This window comes from Physeter macrocephalus, chromosome 2 (assembly GCF_002837175.3).
Source record: "Physeter macrocephalus isolate SW-GA chromosome 2, ASM283717v5, whole genome shotgun sequence".
Lineage (NCBI taxonomy): Eukaryota > Metazoa > Chordata > Mammalia > Artiodactyla > Physeteridae > Physeter > Physeter macrocephalus.
The window spans coordinates 11,343,542-11,367,634 of NC_041215.1; the positions used below are offsets into that span (position 1 = coordinate 11,343,542).

Here is a 24,093-nt window from a genome sequence, read left to right on the forward strand (position 1 = left end):
CACCACTAACAGCAGTTGAACTCACCTTCAATTATGAATGGAGGTGACAAACTGCAGCAGTATTTGTGGCTTCTCAGATGCTATCACCAGGAGAAAGCAGGTACTTTCGTCTCAGGTGACAGTTTGTTCAGAGATTACAAAATGCCATTGAGCTCTCAGCCCATCATGTAGGCTCAGTAAAGAAACACACAGCCCTGAATCACAAGCTTGTTCCCTGTTGTAACCCTATGTCAGTCTGCTTGTTTTCCTGTAGCTGTTTCTTTCTTCTCCACTTGGTCTGGGATGATGACTTGACTATAGTGCAGAGTTTGTTCTGGCCAAACCCACTTGCCCTTGTGGTCACATCTTATATAATTATCAGGATGGAGACCACGCTAGTGCACAGCCAAACACAGGCTGACTTCACCAGTCTCTCCATGGATGCCCTTTCTCTGTTCCAGGATCTGACTCGGGAGCCCAGGTCGCATTTGGTGTCATTGCATTTTATGCGCTCTGAGAACTTGGGGAGGCATAGAACACCAAGATGGTGGTGCCCTGTAGTTGCAGCACTTTTCAGTTTACAGCATTCCTCTCCCACTAAGCTGTCTCTGGTCCCTGGCCAGACCCTTAGACAGGACAGTATGTGGTTATCCCTGGGGTCTGCTCCCCACCATCCTGTCCAGCCCCCAGCCCCAGGCCAGTGTACCCTCCACTTCCTCCTGGAAGGGCACAGGAGGAAGGAGTTACAAATCTTGGTTTTCCAAGTATTAATTGACTGGGGGCAACTACCTTCTTCTCAGATTAGAAATTTGAATCCTGGGGGTGGTAAGGAGATAACATATGTCCAGTTTGGAATTTTTTCCAGCTTTATGGAGATATAATTGACATATAACACTGTGTAAGGTTAAGGTGTACGACGTAATTATTTGATGTATTTACATGTCATAGTGATGTATATATATTGCAAAATGATTACCACAATAAGGTTAGTGAACACAATTTGGAACTTTAATATGAACTTTTTAGGAACCAATTTATCCTTCAAGGCCCAGCAAGATTCAGTGACCTGAGTTGGGCCCCCTTGACCCTTCCCTGCCCACTTTCTCCCACACACTGGGCCCTCCTGTGTCTGACAGGACACCCCCAACGTTCTGCCCTCCTTGGGCAGGGTCGGCATCACCCGGATCCTCTTGGTTGCCCAGCTCTGGAACAGAGGAAACTTTCTGGAAATAATTCAAGGAACTAAAGGGGCCATCAGGTCCAGAGGGGGTGGGAGAGGGACGCAGTCAGGCTTGGTGGAGGCCAGAACAGCTGGAGTGGCATCTGGGCTGGGAGCCGGCTGCCAGTACTCTGGCCTTGCTCGCGGAGGTGGTCACACGGGGCCTGACTGGGATGAGGTCCGGGAGGAGACAGGGGTAGGGGAGCTGACTCAGCACCCCAACCTTGGAATGAGCCTGGGGAGAAGCTGTGAACTTGGGAGTCCCACTCTGCTTTCCCTGGAGCTGCGGCGCGGCGGCGCGAAGGGAGGTGGGGAGGGGCCGAGGTGGGGGCAGGCTCCATGCTTTCTGTGGGTGGTGGTGGGGTTCTGGGGATGGGCAACTCAACCCCCACTCAGAATGGGTCCTGGCCTCTGGCGTCTGGCAGGGGGACCAGCACCTTGGGACTGGTGAGGACCGAGAGAGACTGAGTCTTCTTTCTCTTTCTGTCTGAATGAAGTGACCCCTTCTTTTTCCACTTGTTCTGAGTCTCCGAGTACATTCAGCCAGTAAAAAGAAATCAACTGAGTGGATTTGCCTTCTGACGGACCCTCTTCGTCCCTTCTCCAGTTCGAGCCAGGCTGCCGGCAACAGAAGAGAAGAAGGAGAGAACCCCATAAACCTCAGAAGCCAGCCCCTTCAGAAAGGCTCCATGACCAGAGCCATGAAGGTCAAACCTTACCCTAATGTTCCATCAGGAAATGTTCAAACATCCAGAAAAGATGCAGGACGTCGACAGAGAACATCTATGTACCCACAACTCACATTTTACCTGACCCAGTGTATTCCATACCTAAGCATTCCTCTATCCACCCACCTATTCATCTCATGTTTTATGTGCCCTCAATCCACTCTTTCCCTGAACACTTTGGCTGGCTCATCGTTAACTAGAGTTCAACATTTGTTTACAAATCACATCCCATGTGGAGCATCAAAATGTGGCACAGATAGATGTGAAGTACCCTGGCTCACGGAGTGGAAGAGCCCCAGCCTGTCAGGGCAGCCTCGCCTGGAGTGACAGCTCATCCCTGCTTCCAAATGGAAACGCTTAGTCCCAGGCAAACTGGGACAGTTGGTCCCAGCCCCACCTCACCTGCCAGCCTCTGAGGCACCTCTGCTGGGGCTCCTGTGTGCTCCAGGGAACATAGATCGAAAACCACTAGCCTGGCCCCCACAGTCACGTCTCTGGCCTGGCACTCCGTCGAGGCCTCCAGGACTGGCCACAGCAGCCCTTTCTTGGCCTGAGGCAGAAGGAACCTGGTGAGTGACCAACCAGGCTGGCCAGAGATGGACTCTGAGCTATGGGAGGTGCCATAGAAGCTGCTGAAGGATCCTGAGCCAGAGTCCTGATTCTCCCCCAATCCAGCTCCTGCCCTGTGTTCTACCTGCTGTCTTCACAAGGCTACTCAGCTCCCATGACCCTTCCCCATGAGCCTCTCCACTCTTTACAGAAGATGTCATCCCAAACTCTTGTGCTGCCAGTTCCAGGTTACATCCTGTTAATGCCGAGTGGAGTGGGGGACTAATGCTGGGCAAAGGTGGGAGGCGGGGAGATTCAGGGTCACTGTGAGGGGTCCCACATGGTGGAAACAGATAGCCGACCTCAGCCAAGGGCAGTCGGAGGCCAGCCACCTGTGCCGATATAGGCAGGTCACTGGGGCCGAGATGGGATGTCTCAGTGGGTGGAGGGGTGTAGAAACTGGCTGGAGTAAGTTGGGTAGGAAGTGGAGGTGATGATGTTCTGAAGGAGGACTGGGGCCCGGGGAGTTTTGCCCTCTGATTTACAGGTGGGAGGTTCTCCACGAAAGCCGGGGCTGAGAGTGGCAGCAGGCACACAAGTGAGACACGGCCTTCCTCCCCCGCCGCCCACCACCAACCCGTCCTGGACATCTGACCTCAGCCGGGAGTGGGCAGAGCTGGCCCATCTTCTCCACCCTGAAATCCTCACCCTGTCCTCTGGGTGCCTCCAAGAGCAGACTGCTGACCTTGGCCTGCATGCCACCTCTCAGTCCAAGGGCCAGCTTCCCTCCCATCCTCCCATCCGTGCATTCAGCCTGTGCTGGTCCATCCGGAAGCTAAGCACCTAGGCCAGCCCAGGGGTCCCGGAGAAGCAGCAGAGCAGCCCCTGTGGTCTCCACTCAGAGCCGTCTGTGCAGGACAGGGTGCAGGAGAGCGAGGCTCAGATCACAAACTACTTCCTAGAGAGGAAAGACTTCACAGCTGGGTGAAAGCAGAGGGCTGGCCTTTCTGAAAACCTTGGGGTCCCAGACTGTGGGGTGGGTGTGAGAGAGAGCTGGGGAGGGTCAGGCCTGGCCGGGCACCCAGCACCCAATAGGCTCTGCAGGTAGTGAAGGAACAAACAAGGGAATGAGCCAGCCCCACAGTTGAATGCCACTCGGGAATACAGACTCAGGCAGCAGCATGGGGACATCCATGATATCTGGCATGAGGTCATGGCTGGTTTTTGGCTCATCAAGTCATGAGGATGGACAGGATGGGGAGTGTGCCCAGGGAGGGGGGTCAGATATTGGAGCATGGATGTGGGAGGGACCCAGGAGGCCAGGACTCTGGTCTGGAGGCTTCGGGCCTTCCCCAGAAACGGGGACTCTAGGGCTGGCCACCCATTAGAAGAAGGCTCAGCTCCACTTGAACACCTGACTGCAAGGTGTCATGGACAGTCCCTGGGGAAAGACAGGTTTTAATTCTTGAGAGATGCACTTGATCAGGAAGGGAGAGCAAGCAGAGGACGAGGGCTGCATGGTTGCCCAGAAATGGCGGGCAGGAGGGCACGGGATGAGAGGATACCGTACGTGGAAACCCTGTGTTCAGGACTTCAAGGAGAAGTTGCCCTCCCCCAACCAGCTGACTGAATACAGAGCTACATAAATGCTGCGAGGCAAGGCGTAGTGGGTGGCTCTCACACAGAAGGGCAGGGGGGACTGTGGGGGGTACCAGGGACTCCGTGTGGCCATGGAGATGCATGGGACGAAGCCCCACGTCAGCTGAGAGATGGGTGGAGACAGGAAGTGTGCGGGGAGGCTGGTGTGACAGGAGCAGGGTGTGAGAGGAGTGAGCTGGACAGGTCCAGATTCTAACAGGACTGTGCAGTGAGGAAATGTTCTCTCTGGGTCATCCAGTGAGGCATCTCCAGGTACTGAAGGGCGTGGGTTTTGTGCATTAAGGCAAGGCAGCCTCTGAAGATTTTGAAGACGAAGAGGAAAGCCTGTTAGGATATGATGTGTATTTCCGGAGAGTAGGTTTGTTTCTCTGAGAGACAGTGGTTCTGTTTCCTACCATTCTCACCACAGCTGAATGGAACTGGGTTAGACTCAGAGTAGGACTTACTGAAAGTCAGGATCATAGTGCAGGTGTGTGGCCTGCTGAGGGACACAGAAACCTTTGTCCCACCTTCTCAGGGGTGCTTAGCCCTCCCAGGGGAGAGGAGGTGCCAAACAAGAGGAACCTCTCACGGGGGGGCAGCTGAAACATTTATAAAGGTGCCATTGCCTTGGTTTCCCCACCAAACAAAGGAAGGGGAAACAGACATTTCCACCTGGATCCCACCAGAGAAAGCTACCAGATAAGCAGGGACCGTCCTGCCAGGCAGAGGGGCCACTCTGGGACTGGGACACACCACACCAGACAACCCAGAGGGAGGAGGAGACACGGCTCCCTGAGGAGGAGGAGAGAGCGCAGAGGCCAAAGGCCTGGGTGAGCATATGGGCAGCATCTGCACCTCTCTGTGCCAAGAGAGTCCACAGATCTCTGGGGACTAGGTAAGAAGGCGCAGAATGCTGTTTCCCTGGAACCACCCCACTCCCAGTCGTCCTTCTAGATCCGTGGGGCCTCCCATGCTTTGGTCTTCTACCACCCTACGGGTCTTCCTAGCCCCTTCCGAGAGCTGAAGAGCCTTTGTGATAGCAGCGGTTGATGGGGGGCAGGCTTCCACAGCCGGCCCTGAAGAGTAGCACTGGCCGCACAGTCATTCACATGGGACATCCACCCAGGGGTGAAGGAAGCACTGAGACGCAGAGGAATCAAGCAGAGCTCTGCCAGCAAGAGCCCATCACCCCACTACAAAGACAGATGCATCCACAGGTGACAGGACTGTGGGTCATCCGTCAGGATGGGCAGATATAACAACATGTCACCATGGGATTGAAGAAGCTCTTTCCCCTCTGCCCCAAAAGGACCTGGTGGTTCTTCCTCTTAAATCAAGGTGTAATCACATATAGTAAAATGACCACATTTCCATCAGTTTTGACACATAAACACATGTGTAACCAACACCTCCATCAAACACAGAGCGCTTCCTTCACCCTAGACCAGTATGGTCCAGTAGAACTTTCCACAGTGACTGAAATATCTAACCATCCATTGTGGTAGCCACAGGCCATGTGTAGCTGGTGTGACCGAGAAACCAAAATTTTCTCTCATTTATTGTCATTTTGCTTAATTTAAATTACATAGGCATGTGTGGTGAGTGGGAACAATTTTGCAAAGCACAGACTGAGAAACATTCTCTCATGCATGCTGCCTTCAGGTCAGGCCAGTACTCCCTATGAATGAGAAAACTACCCTGATTTCTGTCCCCACCCGCAGTGTTGCCTGGCCTTGGTCTCCATCAGAGGAATCGTGGTCACCCACGCTGTGTCAGACCTCTCTTCAGCGCCCTGCCAGGGATATCCCTGCCCTTTGCATCAGTAGTCCGCTCCTCTCTGTTTCCAAGGAGAATTCCACTGCAAGAGTAAACACTGTCTGTTCATCCACGCTTCTATGGATGCATACTTGGGTGGTTTCCAAGTTTTTCTCTGATGATCACAGCCCTGTGAATATTCTTGAGCACATCTTATTGTGGACATATGCTTTTATATCTGTTGGGTAAATAGCCAAAAGCCAGCTGGCATGGTCGGTATGAGTTCAGCAGTGATTTTCAACCATATGATTTAGCCACTGCCGTACCCCGTCTCACCGCTGCTCCAGAAGTGGTCCTCCTCCCTCCTACCGTAGACCCAGCAGCTCCTCTCTGTGCTGACCCAGCATCACACTGTATCCTCGAGTTCCGTCCTCTGCGTTCCTGAACAGTTTCAGGGTGCTACTGTCTCCACCCCAACAGAACGGGGGACACCTGCAGTTGTGCAGAGAAGTAGGCAGGCCTCCATCACTTCCTTGATTTACTTTCTGTCGATCCATGTGCACATCATGATGTTTTGTGCTAAGTCTCGGGTACAGGATAGGGACAGGCTTCCTGCATGGTAGAAGCACACCTTGCCCTGGAATGCACAAGTGTTTGGAAGGAAAGGGCCTGTGTGTGTCCTCCAAAGAAGGTTCACACTAAGGCAAGCCTGGCTCCTGCTCCTGTTTCATGGGCCAGCAGTGCACCCCCCTTACTAACCAGGCCCCCTTGTCCTCCTCCCCCAGGTCCCTGGCTGTCGGGCCCCAGTACTCATCCCTGGGGACACAGCCCATCCTCTGCGCCAGCATCCCAGGCCTGGTACCCAAGCAGCTGCGTTTCTGCCGGAACTACGTGGAGATCATGCCCAGTGTGGCAGAGGGCATCAAGATCAGCATCCAGGAGTGCCAACACCAGTTCCGTGGCCGCCGGTGGAATTGCACCACTGTCAACAACAGCCTGGCCATCTTTGGCCCTGTGCTGGACAAAGGTACACGTGGCACCCGTCATGGCTTTTCAGGCAGAGGTGGCAGCCCAGGGATGTGCGTGCAGCAGGGTCCAAGCCAGCTTCCCCCTCAGTGAGGGTGGACACAAGCCACTACATTCCTCTCTGCCTTCGTGTCTCACCTATGCTCAAGTGTGGGAACAGCACTTCCAGCAGGGGGGCAGTGCTGCACAGACCTCATTACCATAAGCATCTCCCATGTGGGTCCTTTCCAATGCTCACCCACTCTGGAGGGTGCTCTTGACACCGGGAAGGATGTACGATCACGCAGAGATTCCTCCTGTTTCCCCTTTCCCAAAAGCAATTACGTAGTTCCACGGGGACAAGATTAACCATTGCAGGTTTCCTGCAGGAGCCAGGACTTCAGGCAGATCTTAGAGAGAAAATATAAAAACCAACAAAAAACACAGAAAGGGAGAGGGTTGGAGATCAGAGAGGCACACAGCAGAAGTTATTCACGGTCATGGAGCCAGGGGTTTATTTTGGGAAGGAGGGGAAGATCAGGAGCGCTGGGTATTGGTTAACTTACGGTGAAGAGCAAACTTTCACAAAACCTAGTAGTTTAAACAATAATAATCGTGTGTTATATGTCCCAACATCTGCAGATGTAGGCAGATGCAGTAGGCAGGGCTGGTCTCTGCACCTCCGCTGGTCCTCGTTTCTCTTACATATCTGGTGGCCAATGCTGCGGTCAGCAGGAACACCCACAAGTAGCCTCTTCACGTGACCTGTGTTCCCTTAAATATAGAGGACAGGCCCTCCAGCAAGTGGGGAGAGAGGGAGGGAGAGAGAAAAAGAGAGAGAAAGAGGGAGAAAAGCTTCTTTCACTGAGCAAAATGTTTTCAAGATTTATCCACCTGTAGCATGTTTCAGCACTTTATTCCTTTTTATGGCTGAATTATATTCTGTTGTATGGATGGATCACCTGTTTATCCATTCATCTGTTGATGGACACTTGGGTTGTTTCCAACCTTTTTTGGCTATTGTGAATAATGCTGATATGAGCACTTTTTACAAGTATCTGTTTGAATACCTGTTTTCAATTCTTCTGGGTATACTCCTAGAAGTGGAATTGCTCAGTCATATAATAATTCTGTGTTTTGAGGAATTACCAAACTGTTATCCACAGCAGCTGCACCATTTTATATCCCCACCAGCAGCACATGAGGGTTCCAGTTTCTCCACATCTTTGCCAATGTTTGTTATTCTTTGTCTGTTTTTTCCTTTAGCCCTCCCAGTGGAAGCGAAGTGATGTCTCATTGTAATTTTTATTTGCACATCCTTGATGGCTAATGATGTTGAGCATCTTTTCATGGGCTTGTTGGACATCTGAATGTCTTCTTTGGAGAAATGTCTATGCAAGTCCTTTGCCCAGTTTTTAATTGGGTTGTTTGTCTTTTTGTTGTGGAGTTGCCAGAGTTCTTTATATATTCTAGACAATAGATACTTACCAGAAATACAATTTGCAAATATTTTCTCCCTTGTATAGATTGTCTTTTCACTTTTGTGACAGTGTCCTTTGATGCACAGAAGTTATAAATTTTGGTGAGATTCAATTTACCTATTTAGATGTCATATCAAAGTAAGCATTGCCTAATCTAAGGTTACTAAGATTTACACCTGTGTTTTCTTCTAAGAGTTTTACAGTTTTACTTCTTACATTTAGGTCTTTGATCTGTTTTTAGTTATTTTTTGTATATGGTGAGAGGTAAGGGTCCAGCTTCATTCTTTTGCACGTGGGAAACCAGTTATTTCAGCACCATCTGTTCCAAAGACTAGTCTTTCCCCCATTGAATGGTCCTGGCACTCCTGTCAAAAATCAATTGTCCATAGATATCTGGGTTTATTTCTGGACTTTCAATTCCATTCCATTTGTCTATATGCCTGTCATTCTGCCAATATCACACTATTATGTTTTCTGTAGTTTTATAGTATGTTTTAGAGTTGGGAAGTATAAGTCCTCCAACTTAATTTTTGTTTTACAAGATTGTTTTGGCTTTTTTGGGATCCCTTGTAATTCCATATGAATTTTAGGATGGTTTTTCCATTTCTGAAAAAAAGGCCATTGGAATTTGTTTTTTAACATCTTTATTGGAGTATAATTGCTTTACAATGGTGTGTTAGTTTCTGCTTTATAACAAAAAGTGAATCAGCTATACATATACATATATCCCCATATCTCTTCCCTCTTGTGTCTCCCTCCCTCCCACCCTCCCTATCCCACCCCTCTACGTGGTCACAAAGCACTGAGCTGATATTCCTGTGCTATGCGGCTGCTTCCCACTAACTATCGGTTTTACATTTGGTAGTGTATATATGTCCATGCCACTCTCTCACTTTTTTATGGAGATTGCATTGAATCTTTGAGAAGTATTGCCATCTTAACAGTATTAAGTCCTCTAATCCATGAACATAGGCTGTCTTCCACTTAGTTAGGTCTTCCTTAATTTTTCAGCAGTATTTTGTAGTTTTTAGTGAAAAGTCTTGTACATCTTTGGTTAATGCATTCCTAAGCATTTTTATTCTTTTTGATGCTATTATAAATGAAATATTGTTTTATTAATTTCCTTTTCAGATTGTTCACTGATTATGTATAGAAGTACAATTGATTTTTGTGTTTTGATCCTGTGTTCTGCAAATTTGCTTAATTTTTTCATTAGCTCTAAGAGTTTTGTGTGGATTCTTTAGGATTTTCTATATATGAGATCATGTCATCTGTGAATAGAAACATTTTTGCTTCTTCCTTTCCAATTTGGAAACCTATTATTTCTTTTTCTTGCCTAATTGCTCTGGCTAGCACTTTCAGTACTATGTTGAATAGGAGCAGTGAGAGTGGGCACCATTGTCTTCTTCCTGATCTTAGGGGGAAAGCTTTCAGTCTCTCACCATTGAGTATATGATATTAGCTGTGGGATTTGCATAACTGCCCTTTATCAGGTTGAGGAAATTCCCTTCTATTCCTAATCTATTGAGTGTTTGTATCATGAAAAGGGTGTTAGATTACATCAAATGCTTTTTCTGAATCAATTAAGATGATCACGTGGTTTCACCTTCATTCTATTAATGTGGCATATTATTATTGGTTGATTTTCATACATTGAACCACCCTTGCATTCTTGGGATAAACCCCTCTTGGTCATGGTATATAATCCTTCTAATATACTGGAGGATTTAGTTTGCAAGTATTTTTTGAGGACTTTTGCATCATTATTCATAAGGAATATTAGCCTGTAGTTTCTTTTCTTGTAGTGCCTTTGTCTGGTTTTGGTATAGGATAATGCTGACCTCATATAATGAGGTAGGAAGCATCCCCTCCTTTTCCATTTTTTTGTAAGAGCTTGAGAATGATTGGTGTTGACTCCTCTTTAAATGTTTGGTACAATTCACAAGTGAAGTTCTTCTTTGCTGGGAGGTTTTTCATTTCTAATTCAATCTCTTTACTTGTTATAGGTCTGTTCAGATTTTCTCTTTCTTCTTGAGTCAGTTTTGGTAGTTTGTGTGTTTCTAGGAATTTCTCCATTTCATCTAGGTTAGTCCTTCATTTTTGAAAGATAGTTTTGCCAGATATAAAATTCTTGGTTGATAGTGTTTTTCTTTCATCACTTTAAATATATCATTTCACTGCCTTCTGGCCTCATTGGTCTCTGATGAGAAATTGACTGTTAGTCTTATTGAGGAACTTTTTACATGATGAATAACTTCTTTCTTGCTGCTTTCAAGAGTCTCTCTTTGTCTCTACCATTTGATAGTTTGATTAAAATGTCTCAATGTGAAGCTCTCTATGTTTATCCAACTTGAAGTTTGTTGAGCTTCTTGGGAGTATCTTGAGTCTTCGAGGTTTTTTTAAAAATCAAATTTGGAACTTTTGGCCATTATTTCTTTAAATATATTCTTTCTGCTCCTTTCTCTCTATCGTCTTCTTCTGGGACTCCCACAATGTGTTTGTTGCTACATTTGATGGTGTCCCACAGGTCTGTTCATTTTTCTTCATTCTTTTTTCTTCCTTCTCAGACTGTATAATTTCAGCTAAACTACCTTCAAGTTCACTGATTCTTTCTTTTGCCTGCTCAACTCTGTTGAAAACTTCAAGTGAACATTTCATTTCAGTTACTGTACTTTTCAGCTCCACAAATTTTATTTGGATTCTGTTTATAAATTCTGTCTCTTTATTGACAGTCTCTCTTTGTTGAGACATTTTTCTCCTGGTTTCCTTTATCTCTTTGAGAACATTTAGGACAGTTGATTTAGAGTCATTGTCTAGTATGTTCAGTATTTGTGCTTCATCAGAGATAGTTTCTGTTAATTTAACTTTCTTTTTCCTATGGATGGGCCATACTTTCTTGTTTCTTTGCATGCCTAGTAATTTTTTGTTGAAGTATGTAGTTTTTGAATATTATAATATGGTAACAGGAAATTAGATTCTTCTTCCTCTTCAGGGTCTGTTGTTGTTGTTACTATGGTTTGTTGTTGCTTGTTTGTTTAGTGCCTTTTCTAAACTATTTTTAATTACTGCATTCTATGTCATGTGTGGTTCTCTGAAGTCTGTTGCTTTAGCTTAGGGTCAGCTAATGGTTTGGCAGAGATTTCCTTAATATCCTGGGATAACAACAACAACAAGAAAAAGGCCCCCACTCTGCCATTTTGCTGATGCCACTTTGTATCATCTTTTGAGACCTAGCCTCAAAGGCTGAGCAGTGCCACATTCTGTTGGTCAAGGCAGTTACAAAGGCCCACCCAGATTTTAGGGTAGGGGACACAGTCTCCACCCTTGATAGCATGTCAAGGTCACCTTGGGAAATGAGCATTAAGGATGGGACATTCATTGGTGTGGCCACCTATGGAACTGCCATCCAATCTAGGATGGGCCAACAGAGATTTGATGGCTGAGGTGGGTCCCCAGGGGCCACAGCTGAACATGCTGTCACTAGCAAGAGTAGGCCACAGAAGACATAAGAAGAGAGGATGCCAAAGGAAGGCTACTAGGACAGAGGTAGGGTGGGTCACATCAGCAAAGATCTGCTGGGGGCCTTGTAGTCCCAAGGGGCATTGGTGACAGGATGGCCAAGGCCATGTACCACCTCTTCCACACACCTGCTTTCCCATCTTGTAAAGGGCAGCCCCATCCTTCTGTTACTTGGAGTCACCCATGATTCCTCTCTGTTGCAAGTCCCATCAGCAGTACATTCAGAGACATTCCTGAATCCAACCATTTACCACCAAGCCCAGCCACCCTGACACCCTGCATGATCAAAGTAGCTCCTATACAACTGCTCAGTCCCATTCCCAATGTCCCTGAGGCCAAAAGAGCTGTGTCAACCATACCCCTCCTTCACTTGGGCCCTCCAGGGCTCCCAGCTCTCTCGAATCCTCTGGCCCTGCTGCCTCTTTTCCCTCCTCCTCTTCATCCTCCCTGTGCCCCTGTCCAGCCCCACTGGCCTCTTGGCTGCCTCCCAAACACTGAGTACAGTTCTATCTCCACCTTTGTTTTTGCAGATCCCTCTGCCATTGCTCTTTTCTCTGCCTTGTGTGTGATTCCCCGCCCATTTCCCTCAGTTTCCTTCTAAATGCCACCTTGTCTCCTGTGTCATGTAGCATTCCCCCATGCTGACCCTCTCTATCACCGTCACCTGGCATCACATCTTGCTCCCCGTTGTCCTCAGTCCTTTACCATCACATCCATCAACCACCCCATGAGTACTGTGAGGCCCACCCCAGCTGCCCTGTCTGTCTTGCCAGCACGTGGCCTGTACGTATGGGAGGAACAAATGGCCTTGGTCAGACCTGGCAGCCAGAATGCAGAGGAAGGAAGAACAAAAGATGTCTGGGAGGAAGACACACCAGGCCCTGAGACTGCTGGCATACTGTGGGCAGAGGTCCTGAGAGTGCAACTGAGCATTGCATTAAGGGCAGGTAGGGTCGGGGCTCTCCAACATCAGGCAGTCATGATCATGCCCCTCAAGGTTGGCCTGTATTCTCTAGGGGCAGGAAGGGGCAGGGGAGAGTCATGCCATGTGACCTTGACCAGCAAGTCAGCTCACTTCCTGGAGCATTAGCATCCCCATCTATAAAATGAGAGAATAATTGCCATTCAGCCAACTTCACAGAGTTACTGGCTGGGGTAATTACACATCAGCACATCAGCTTCTGCGGGGATGGCCACTGACATGTGTGGGAGAAGTTAGGGCCGCAGGGTGATGTGACACATTGAGTGTGGGGCCATGTGTGTGTGAGTGTGTGCAAGTGTGTGTGTGCATGCATGTACATGTGCATGATTGTGTGTGTGGTGCCTGTACGTGTGGGGTCATCTGTGGGTTGTGTGTGCACGTGTGTGCGTGTGTGGATGCGTGTGTACGAGTGTGTACCTGTGTGTTTGAACACGTATGTGTTCACATTTGTTCATGTGCATATTTGTGTGTAGTACGTGTGTGCATTTATGTACGTGTGTGTGTGGTGTGTAGTGTCTGTGTGGTGCAGGGTCCCATGCTGTGCCATGGTCAGGGAGGTATGCTCATCAATTTCACCATGCCCGGGAGGGCCTAGACAGGATCATGGTGCCATCTGGGTTCCTGGCTCCAGAGCCTGATGGGGGTATCTAGGGTTCCCACTCTCCTAAGTAAGAAGAAATGTCAGGGATTTCGGGAAGAAGGCAGAAACCTGTACACCTGAAACGGCTGCCATCCTGGTGGTGGAGGAAGGCTGTGTCAGGTGGGGTCAGGCCCCACCTGGAAGCCAGAGAAGGAAATGTGGATTTATTTCTGGGCTCTCTTCTACCCCATTGGTTCACATGTCTGTCCTATGCCCAGGCCACACTGTCTTGACTTCTGTGGCCCTGCAGTAAGTTTGAAAACAGGGAAGTGTGAGTCCTCCAACTATGTTCTGCTTTTCCAAGCTGTTTCAGCTTTTTGGGGCTCCTTATAGGGATTTTAGGATCAGCTCATCAATTTCTGCAAAAAAAAAAAAACAAAAACTTGGTTTTTTAGAGATTGCATTGAATCTGCAGATCACTTAGAGGAATATTGCCATCTTAACAATTTTAAGTCTTCTGATTCGTAAACATGGAATGTCTTTCCATTTATTTAGGTCTTTAACATCTTTCAATGACATTTAGCAGTTTTCAGCATACAAATCTTCTATTTATTCCTAAGCATTTTTTTCTTTTTGCTGCTATTATAAATGGAAGTGTTTTCTTAATCTCATTTTTGCATTGTTCATTGCTAGTGTATAGCAACATGGTTGATTTTCAAATATTGATCTCATACTCTATTACCTTGCTGAAGGTTTATCAATTCTAATAGATGTTTCATGCATTCCTTAGAATTTTCATGTCATTTGCTAATAGAGACAGTTTTCTCCTGTCTGGACACTCTTTATTTATTTATTTTTTTCTTGCTCTGTTGCCCTGGCTGGAGCCTCCAGGAAATGGTGAATAGCAGTGAGCAGAGCAGGTGCCCCTGATTTCTTCCTGATCTTAGAGGAACAGCTTTCGGGGCCCATTCTGTTCTTAAAATTTAAAGATCTAGGCATGAGGATCATCCTTCAGGAAAATAAACAGATAAAAGGGGAGAGTTTTGATATAATGTCTCTTGATTCTTTGAATTTTTTCTGAGTTACCTATGCCAAAAATCTCACAGTGATATATTATCAAAAAGTTTTTAAAATTTGTCAGCTCATCATTCAATTGGGTCCTCTTTCATTCTGAAACAAGAAATTGGAAACACCTGGTTTACACAGAGCTTGGTGTCCCAGTCTTTATAGATGGTGCCAGGGCTGGACATATGCCAGGAAAACTGGGAGTCTCTTCATGGGTCAAGTGGGAGATGGGTGGTCCTAGAAGGGGAGGCGGGAGAAGAAGCAACGATGCCAGTGAGGTTGCCTTGGAATCACCCATGCCGACCCACAGGCCCTGGCCTGTTTCTGCGCACCCCTAGGGATATGTGAACCTGCCTTGGAGACCCCTGGGGCACAGCATCACCCTCACAGGCCCACAGGCTTCGTCCCTTTTCTGCACGTTCAGACACAGGATCCTGTCATGCTCAGCTCCAAACCCGCAATCTTCCAGCTATGGTCAAACACACAAGCACCTTAGTCAGGACAGCTGTGGAGGCCCTGTGGCCTGCCTTTTGACCCCTGCCCACGCTCCCTTCTGTGTTACCCACATTGGGGTGCCACGGCAGCCATGCTCTCTCCCAGGCGACTTTTCCAACATCGCCATTGTAGATGGACCTTCCCTGCCAGTCCAGAGCTGCCTGCGCCTGCCCCTCACTGGACCCCACAGTCTGAAATGGGGTCAGTCTTTGTGGCCCCCATTTTTGCAATCCTCATCCTCTCCAGATTCTTCTTATCTTTAGCTGTCAGCCCACAGGAACTACCTGGGGGACTGCTCCTGGCCTCCAGAGCAGCTCCTAGTTTCCTGCCTCCAACCTCAACATCACTCTCCCGGGACAAAAGCTGAGCCCTGCAGGGTGATCTCAGGTCTGGTGTGGGGCCCCCTGCCATGCGCAGCAGGTTCACACAGCAGGCACACAGGGCAGTACCAAGGTTTGCTCTGGCACAGAATGGGTGCTTTATAAGGATGTGCTGAGTGAGTGACTGAAGGATGAGCACATATGCCTGAGGGTGCCCACATGGGCAGGTTTCCCTGGGGAGGGGGGCGTCTGAGCTGGATCTTAAAGGGTTTTCTCTCTTTCTTTAAAACATGTACACAGTGCTTTTGGAGCCATGTGTTAAGTGTTTTACACACAGCAGTAAACTGAATCCTAGCACCCATCTCATGAGCCAGCACTACGGTTACAAGTTAAAGAAACTGAGGCACAAAGAAAGGGCTGGGCCAGGACTCCTAAGAGTGTGCCAGCCTGTGGTGGGGGGGAGGGGTGTCTGTAGGGGCTCTCCAGGTGAGAACAGGCCCTGCAGGTACCCAGGGCCTGCCCAAAGGAACAGACAAGTCACTAGCTTCTGGGCTGGGGGCCCAGGGAGTTCCCCCTCTTCCTCTGCACTCCCTCACTTCCTTGAAAGCCTCTCAGGGGGAACCAAGACTCCAGCAGGCCTCTGGGACCCTCATGTGGCCTTGGTGTCCCAGTCCCTCTCCCCACATATCCACCCTTCCCATGTCCACTCTCCCCTCTTGTCCTCTCTCCCCCGTGTCCACTCTCCTCCATGCTCTCCCCTTCATGTCCACTCCCGTGTGTCCATGCTCCTTCCTCTGCCCTTTGCCCCCTCTGCTGCCCCCTCCCCCGACCTGATCTCTGCCCCTCCCTCCCTCCTCCATTTTCAGCTGGATGAAAGTCATCTCAGCTCCCATACGGCCTCACCACTCTGTCTAATGGGAAAGAGGAAGCCCTCTCTCCCCCATCGCTTGCCACGGGGCTGAGAAATGGCCGGATTCATTGTGGCGCTGAGCTGAATGACCCAGGAGGAAGGAGCCTGCCAGGTGCCCCAGAGAGAGGCCAGCTCTGGGAGGCCATTGTGGAGGCCCCCGCCTGGCCAGCGGGCCACACTCACAGTAATCAATCTGATTGGATTAGGGTCAGGGCGACCCTAATCGTGTCAGAGGTCACTCAGGCTTTGTGGCAAGGTCCGTGGGGTGCTTGACCACCCCTGCCGAGACAGCCTAGTTGAACAAAGCTTAACACTGTCAGCCGAGCAGAGGGCCCCAGCCCCGTGTGGAGGTGTGCGAGTGTGTGCGTGTGCGGTGAGGATAAGAGGGAAAGAGCGTGTGCTCGTACCTCCTGCTTCCAGCTCACACACACACACACACACACACACACACACACACACACACACACACACACACACACCACCATCTGCCTGGCCTGGGGCTGGGGGCTGGGTGGGCCAGGTGGACCCCTGAGAAGCTGCCACCGAGGAACGTGGGGTTGGGTGACAGAGGTGAGCCCGGGCTCGGAAGAAGTACCCTCCACCCTCATTTTCCACAGCAGCAGAACCATGGAACCTGCATTAGCCAGAAAGTATTTGAAGAATTTTGAGTGCATGAAGGCTGGCACACGATTGCGGCTTATCTGTCCCTCCAGGCAGGCCCCTGGACACCTGGAGCGCCTGCTTTCCCTGAGAGCTGGCCGACACCCACTCTTGACCCCCAGTGAGGTGAAGGGGTGGGGAGGCCAAAAGGCAGGGAAGGCAGGTCCCAGACCTCAGTGCCTTAGCAGACACTCCTGGAGGAAGCCCAGCCAGGGCCATGCCCCTAGGGAAGCACAGTGGGTGCAGCCGGTCCAAGGTCCAGGCCAGTGGGTTTGTGGGTGGCACATGACTTTGGGGGGACCTGGGTCTCAGCTGGGTGGGGCATTTGCAACTTACAGAAATGGAAGGGGCCGTAAAGAGGTGAGTCATACACAGCGGGGAGCAGGACCCTTGATGCCTCTCCCGCTAGTGTCCCAGCTCGTCAGCACGAACAGGTGGGGCATGGTCCCCAGCTCCATCATCAGTGACCTCTAGAAACCGGACCTCAGCCTGTGATCCTCCACTAGTTTAGTACCCTCAGTATAGTGCCCTTGGCAGTGGCTTTCCCAGGCACCCCCAAGCCTGGGCTACAATGGCTTCCCTAAAGAAGAGACTGGGGGAGCCACCCAACCCTGGCTCTGATTCCAGCATATGTGCCTCCAAAGCTCCCTTCGGGGTCTCAGGACCTGGAGGACACAGGGCCTGCACATCTGCATTCCAGGTGAGGCATCCCCATTGGCAGGAGGAGCCTTGCTGCTGGTAGAAGTGGGCCGACTCTCACTGTGGGGTCTGCACTTGGACCTCACCCATTGGGCAGCTGAGTTGGGGGCCCTGGCTGACCCCCTCAAAGCACATCATGTCAGAGTCCTGGTTGGTTACCTAGGGGCAGGGTCTGTGGGTGCCAATCAAGGTCTCTGCAAGTGTGTTCCGGGTGCCTGTTGCCTTCTCTGGCTCCCCAGACAGTGCTCATCCCCTCGCAACCCTCCGCCCGTGCCCTTGGACAGCCCTGGGACAAGCACCCATGTCTGCCTGCCTTCTTCCCCATTCTCCTTGGGGGCTGGGCTGTGGAGGAGCAGGAGGGGGGACAGCGTGGCCTGTCCCCTCCCCAGCAGAGCCCCTTCCCTTGGCCAGGCTCCAGGGGGTGGTCTGTCCACCTCCCTGTGTGTCCCGGCTTGATCTGCGGAGGGCCGGCGTGCAGGCACGGGGCCGGGGCAGGACAGCCAGGACGGCACAAGCCACAGGGCTCAGGAGGGGTCAGAGAGAAGAAGGGGCCCTTGAGGGAACCGGCATCCCTGAATCCAGGTTGCAACCCCTGACCCTCATCGGAAAGTGTTTCGGTTCACGGTGGTTGGGGAGCTCCTGACTGTCTCTGCGGCCTCCCCCGTATATCATTAACTCTCCCCAGTTGGGGGTGTGTGTAAAGGGGCCAGGAGAGACCCCGGCGACACCCTGCCGCGCCCGGCTCAGAAAACAATATCCCCACGACGACGACAAGATTAAGCACAAGAGAAAAGTGAAAATGCTGCTGGCGATTCACACGCCCTCGGGAGTGCTGTGTTAAAGCGTGTGAATAGCGAGCTCCCCTCGCGCCCCAGGCCCCTGGGCTGCGCATACCTCCCGGTTGCTATGACTGGCTTGCTATGGCCTAATCGCCGACGAGGGGGGAAATTCATATAAAATATCGAGAGCCATTGTGGGCCTAACGCGGCGTGACAGTGGCTCACAAAGCCAGATTCATTAGCCCCAGCAGGTAATCAGGACGCCGGCCGTGCTGGCGGCCGGGCAGTGTCAGGGGCCGCAGCTATAGTGGGGCGCAAGCTGCATTCCGCTCTCAGGTGGCTCCATCCTTTGTGCAGGACGGGCCGACAGGATTACCAAATGCCATTGCCCATTGCGACACCCCCTCCTGGCCGCCCCGCTAGCTCTGAGACCAAGGAAGGTGGGCTGTGTGGGAAGGGAGCAAACTGCCGGCCAGGGGCTCAGGCCAGTCTCCCATCTCTCCTTCCCTCATGTTGGGGCATTGGTAGGGGGAAGAGGTGCCAACCTCTGAATGCTCTAAGAGTGCCCTTGAGGCCTTCATGGGCCAGAGAGACAGACACCGAGCATTTGCTGACCTCTCTGCACTTGCACAGGCACTGCAGGGCTTGCTTGTCTTTTGGGGGGTGGCCATCCCTGGACCACCCTCTCTGCATCCTCCCCCTCCTACAGCCTCTCACCTGCCAGGTGTGCAGAGGCCCAGGCCTGGCCCAAGGAGGCTGAGTGGTGCCTGACAGGGAGCCACAGTCGCTGCCCTTGAGTGTGTGCTAAGGATGCGGCATGAGTGAGGGCACTGAGTTCTCTCTGTGTCCTGCCAGTGATGCTCTGTGGGCAGGTAGGAGCAGAGAGAGGCCCCCACAGAGGCTCCCATGGAGGCCCAGTGCCCACAGGAGCCATTTGCCCTGACCTGGCCTCTCTCCTTACCTGGAACGCCAGGGAAGACTCACAGAGGGCCCCCAGCGGAGCGGGGACAAGCCTGTAGGATGGGGGATTCTCCTCACATACCTGGCCAGAGAGAAGCTTCCCTGCAGGGCAGTAGAGTGGTGGGGCTGGGGTCCAGGTCTCCCCACCCTGGGCAGGTGATTGTGGTTGCAGCCCTGGTCCTGACAGGGAGGAGGGGGGTCTCCATGGAGACAAGGGAGCCTGCCTTAGGGCTGCACCCTCTCTGCTGACCAACCCCAGCACCAAGGCACGGAGTCTGACCCAAAAGTCAACACTGCCCAGGGGAGTAGTGGAGCCCCAGGTCTCCAGGGGCCACAGGGCAGGCACGCCCAGGAGAGAGAGGGCTGTCCCTCAGGCCAGAACTCAGCCAGGAGGAGGCTTTGACAGGCAGGTCCTACAGTGCCCAAGGAGGAGGTCACACCCCACCCTGCCCCAGGCTGAATCCCCACCCAGCCGCCAGATGATAGCAGCCAGGCCCCAGCGGACCCGGGGCCTCACTTCACATAGGAGCCAGGCCAGAGATGCACAGCCCACTGCAGGAGCTCGCAGCAGGGGGAGTATGTGAGACCCTCTGTGTTAGCCACCTCCACGTCCCTCTAATGGGGGCGAGTGTGTCAGAGACACCCTTGCCACGATAAACTCCTCCCCTCTCCCTGCAGAATCCTGTCCTGGGACCTCCCTCCCAAACACCTCCTGGGTCTGGCCAACTTCCAGAGGAGGGGGCTTAGGAATCTGATACCATAATGGAGGCTGAGTTCAGCTCAGGTATGCATCAGAATCACTAGAGGACTCCTTACAGATATAGATGCCCCCCACCCAGAACAGTGGGCCTGGGTCCACTGGTAGGTCTGCAGTGACCACTTCTGGGGCACCTGGTTACCTGCATAGCTTCTCAAAGGGTCCACGGGTGGACTCCACAGAGAGAGCACCCAGGAGCTTGATCTCATTGGTCAGTGGTCGAATTTGAACCACAATCCTCTTCCAGGAACTTCCACTGCCAGGGGTCACACTCTATCCTCCGAAAAGCGCTCCAGCGCCCCATCAGGCCAACGGGCTTATCCCAGGAGCCCTTGGCCATCCCCTCCTTCTCATCTGGTATCACGCCCCCATAGCCTTCCCCTTCCAGGAGAGGACAGGTGGGCCTCTCCTCACTCCCTGTGGCTGTGAAGTATAGGGCCCAGCAGGGCAGGTGGGCCCTTCACCTCCTGAAAGCTGCAACTACGGAAACAGCCTGGTGGTCATGGGACCCACTGCTGGGGCGTGCAGGAGCCTCTCCTGCGACCCCTGTCTGGGCTCAGTACTCACTGTTGGGCAGCCTGGGACCGGAGCTGACCCATTTTGAGCCTTCACACATCACTGGGACTGAGAGGGCCTGCAGGGCCCATGGTGGTGGCTCAGCAGAGAGGAGCCCTCTCTTTCTGTCCAGACCAGTCCTCTCAGCAGTTATAAAAAGAGGCGCAGGGCCCAGGGCAGGAAGGCCTCTGGGCGGTGCTCTTCTATCAATCCCTGATAAAAGGGCCTTCTGGGTAATCTCCCAGAGGGAAAATCAGCTCTGGGACGGAGGCTGCAGCCTTCTTGTCCGCTTAGAACACAGTCAGTGCTCAACAAGTAGTTGCCAACCACCAGCTTCATGGTGAAATGTTAAAGCCGAGGCCCTTGGAATAATTTTTTTGAACTTTCTTCAGCATATAGGACTTTAGAACTGTATCCCTTTTTAATGATAAAAGGTCCTTTCCTGAAATTATGATAGTCATTTCTTATGTGTCTTATTCTCTCAAAAAAGTAACAACATTTTGCAGTCCTATTTCAGTCCCCAAGTAATTTCTAGTACTTGCCAAGCCTATGAAATCCAAATCTGGAGACAAGATTTGTTAAAATCCCTCTAGTTCTAAAGTTCTGAGACCCAGGGAAGTGAAGTAACTGCCAAAGCCCATCTCACATGTGACACTCAACCCCCATACCCAGGGCTGGGCTGGCCTCAGTGATGATGCAGCCCTGCCAGGCGACTAACCCTGCCCTCCCCAGACTCCCAGCTCTTGCCACATAGTACTCCTTCACCTGCCCCAGACTCTACCTCTACCCTTCCATCCATCCACCATTCATCCACCCTTCCATCAATCCATCATCCAGCCAACATCCACCCACTATCCTCTGTCCACCACCACCCATCCATCCATCCACTCACCCATCCACCCACTCTCCACCATCCACCCATTCATTCATCCATTCACCCATCCACCATCCATCCATTCAGCCACCCATCCATCCCGGGCCGGCCCCACAGCTCACATTGCCAAGCCTACTGTGTGTCCTTGTTCCCCTTACTCTCTTCATCATAAACTGTAAGCTCCCAAAGGCAGGTGACTCAGCACAGCCCAAAGCAAAGAACCTGACTTGCAATAGCAGGGCCTCCCACTAAAGGAATGCAAGGATTCCTCTGGTTCACCCTCCTCCTTCCCAGTGCAGGGATTCCCTCCACCTAACAGTGGGTCATCCCAGTTTATGCTTGATTACCACAAGAACAGGTAGCTCCTTCAACCTTTCAGAAAGCCTGGGTTGTTAGACATTTCATCAGATAGAGCAGCAATCCACTTTCTTGCAGACTTCTTACCTTGATTCTTGAGAATGGGCACCTTGCATCTTACTTATTTTATATTCCTAGTGTATGGATCATTATAGACTCTCAGGTCCTGGATGGGTGGATGGATGGATGGATGGTAGAAGAATAAATGGATGGATGGGTGGATTGTAGATGGATGGATGGCTAGATGGTAGAAGAATGAAAGGAAGGGTATAACATTGATACTTTTCATGAACTCAGTAAATAATTGCTAATGAGACAACATCAAGTTTCTGGGGAAGGTGGTTTTCTCGATGGAAGATGCTTGTCTTACAGAAAGACTTTGTTACAAGATTCCCTTTCTTCTTCCTTTTCCCAAGCCCTAATTGCAGTGTGGGATAAGAGTCCTGGGCTGGAACAGAGCAGGACTGAGTTAGCTCAAAAAGCTCATGCATGGGGCTTCCCTGGTGGCGCAGTGGTTGCGCGTCCGCCTGCCGATGCAGGGGAACCGGGTTCGCGCCCCGGTATGGGAGGATCCCACATGCCGCGGAGCGGCTGGGCCCGTGAGCCATGGCCGCTGAGCCTGCGCGTCCGGAGCCTGTGCTCCACAACGGGAGAGGCCACAGCAGAGGAAGGCCCGCATACCACTAAAAAAAAAAAAAAAAAGCTCATGCAGCCTCTACCACAGCAACTTGGTAAATTGGCAACATTGGTCCTTAAGCACCCCCTTCTCATAGCCCGTGTCCCCTCCTCCTCTCTTGACCTGCCATAGCCCATTCAAAAGAAGACATTTTGCTGGTGACAGAGGTATTTCCAATCTCATCTCCAAGATGCAATTCTCTTCCCACAGGCAGGATGGTTCTCTCTCCCCCTCCCTAGCTGCCTCTGTTGTATAATCTCTGACAAGGCTGCTGTCTGTGGCTAAAAACTTTGCTGTAACTGGGGCAGCTGCTGGGCTTCAGACCCTGGTCTGAGTCTGGGTTGTGCCTGCCCCACCCATGACCTTACGGGAGCCCTGTCCCCCTTCCTCTGTAAACTGAGGCTACTCCAGCCAGTCAGTCATGACCTTCTTGGTTCAAACCCCTGTGGAAATCTGATAAAAGCAATCTATCCAGAAAAACACATGAGTTTTCAGACATGCCTTGGAATTCCAGCTCATGATTTTGGCAGGGTATGAACCCCCTAAAGCCTGCCCATGGATTCCTGGGTTAAAAGCCCCACCACTGTGGGATGTCATCTGGTCATTCAGGGGGTCTTCCTTCTGCACAGTCTCAGGGTGTGTTTTAACTTTTTCTTTGGAAATAATTATATACTTACAGAAATACTGCAGGAGTCCAGATCTCTTCCTAGGCCTCCCCAGTGCTGACATTACACAAACCCAGCTAGAGCCATCAAAACTAAGATCCATCACTACTAACTAAACTCCAGACTTTACCCAGATTTCACCCAATTTTCCACCAATGTCCCTTATCTGTCCAGGATCCCATCCCAGGTCCCAAGGCTCCTCCTCAGCCCAGCCCTGCCCTTCATGCCCTTGAGACTGGGAGGAGCTTGGTTAGGCCTTTGGGTTTGGTTTGTCTGATGTTTCCTGATAATTAGATGCAAGTTACCATTCTTTGGTTAGAATGTCTCAAAGGAGGTGGAATGTCCTGGTGGGGGCCTCCTCTTAGGAGGCATGTGGCATCCATCCGTCTTCTGTCCCGTTGCTGGTGACCACAACCCCAATTTCTCTGGTAAGGCGGGGGTCTGTCCGATTTCTCCAATGCAGAGTTTCAGTTTTTCCCTTTGTGATTGATGAGTATCTCGGGGAACTACTTAAAGACCTGTGTCTTCAATTTTAAAAGGGACTTTCTTTGCCAGAATGAACCACCTCAAAGTTTTTCTGGCTCGTGGTCTTCGTAAAGGCTTCTTTTCCTCATGAGCAATTTAAAGGCCGGCTCCAAGGTGTCCTTGGCCCTCGGGACTTTATTTGTGAGGAGGCCCTCTCTTCATTTAGCAGAAGAGGAAATTGAGGCCCCCAAAGGAAAGAGAAGTGTGCAGGGTCACACAGCTAGTTGGTGACAGAGCAGGGCAGGAATGAGTTCTTTTTCCTCCAAGTTCAAGGGGGAACACCCCTCCCAACCCCCGCACACCCTTCCCCTCAAGTGTGTCTGGCAGCCCTGGACTGTTTGCCTGAGCTCGATAAGCA

General features: G+C 50.9%; 1 protein-coding gene across 1 annotated transcript in view; it reads left to right on the forward strand.

The window, feature by feature from the left end:
* Nucleotides 1-24,093, forward strand: part of WNT3A (Wnt family member 3A) — a 47,460-nt gene that overhangs the window by 11,850 nt on the left and 11,517 nt on the right. Inside the window, exon 2 of the mRNA XM_007113910.2 lies at nucleotides 6,657-6,898. Coding sequence (XP_007113972.1) covers nucleotides 6,657-6,898 — 242 coding nt within the window. The remainder of the gene's footprint in view (nucleotides 1-6,656; nucleotides 6,899-24,093) is intronic.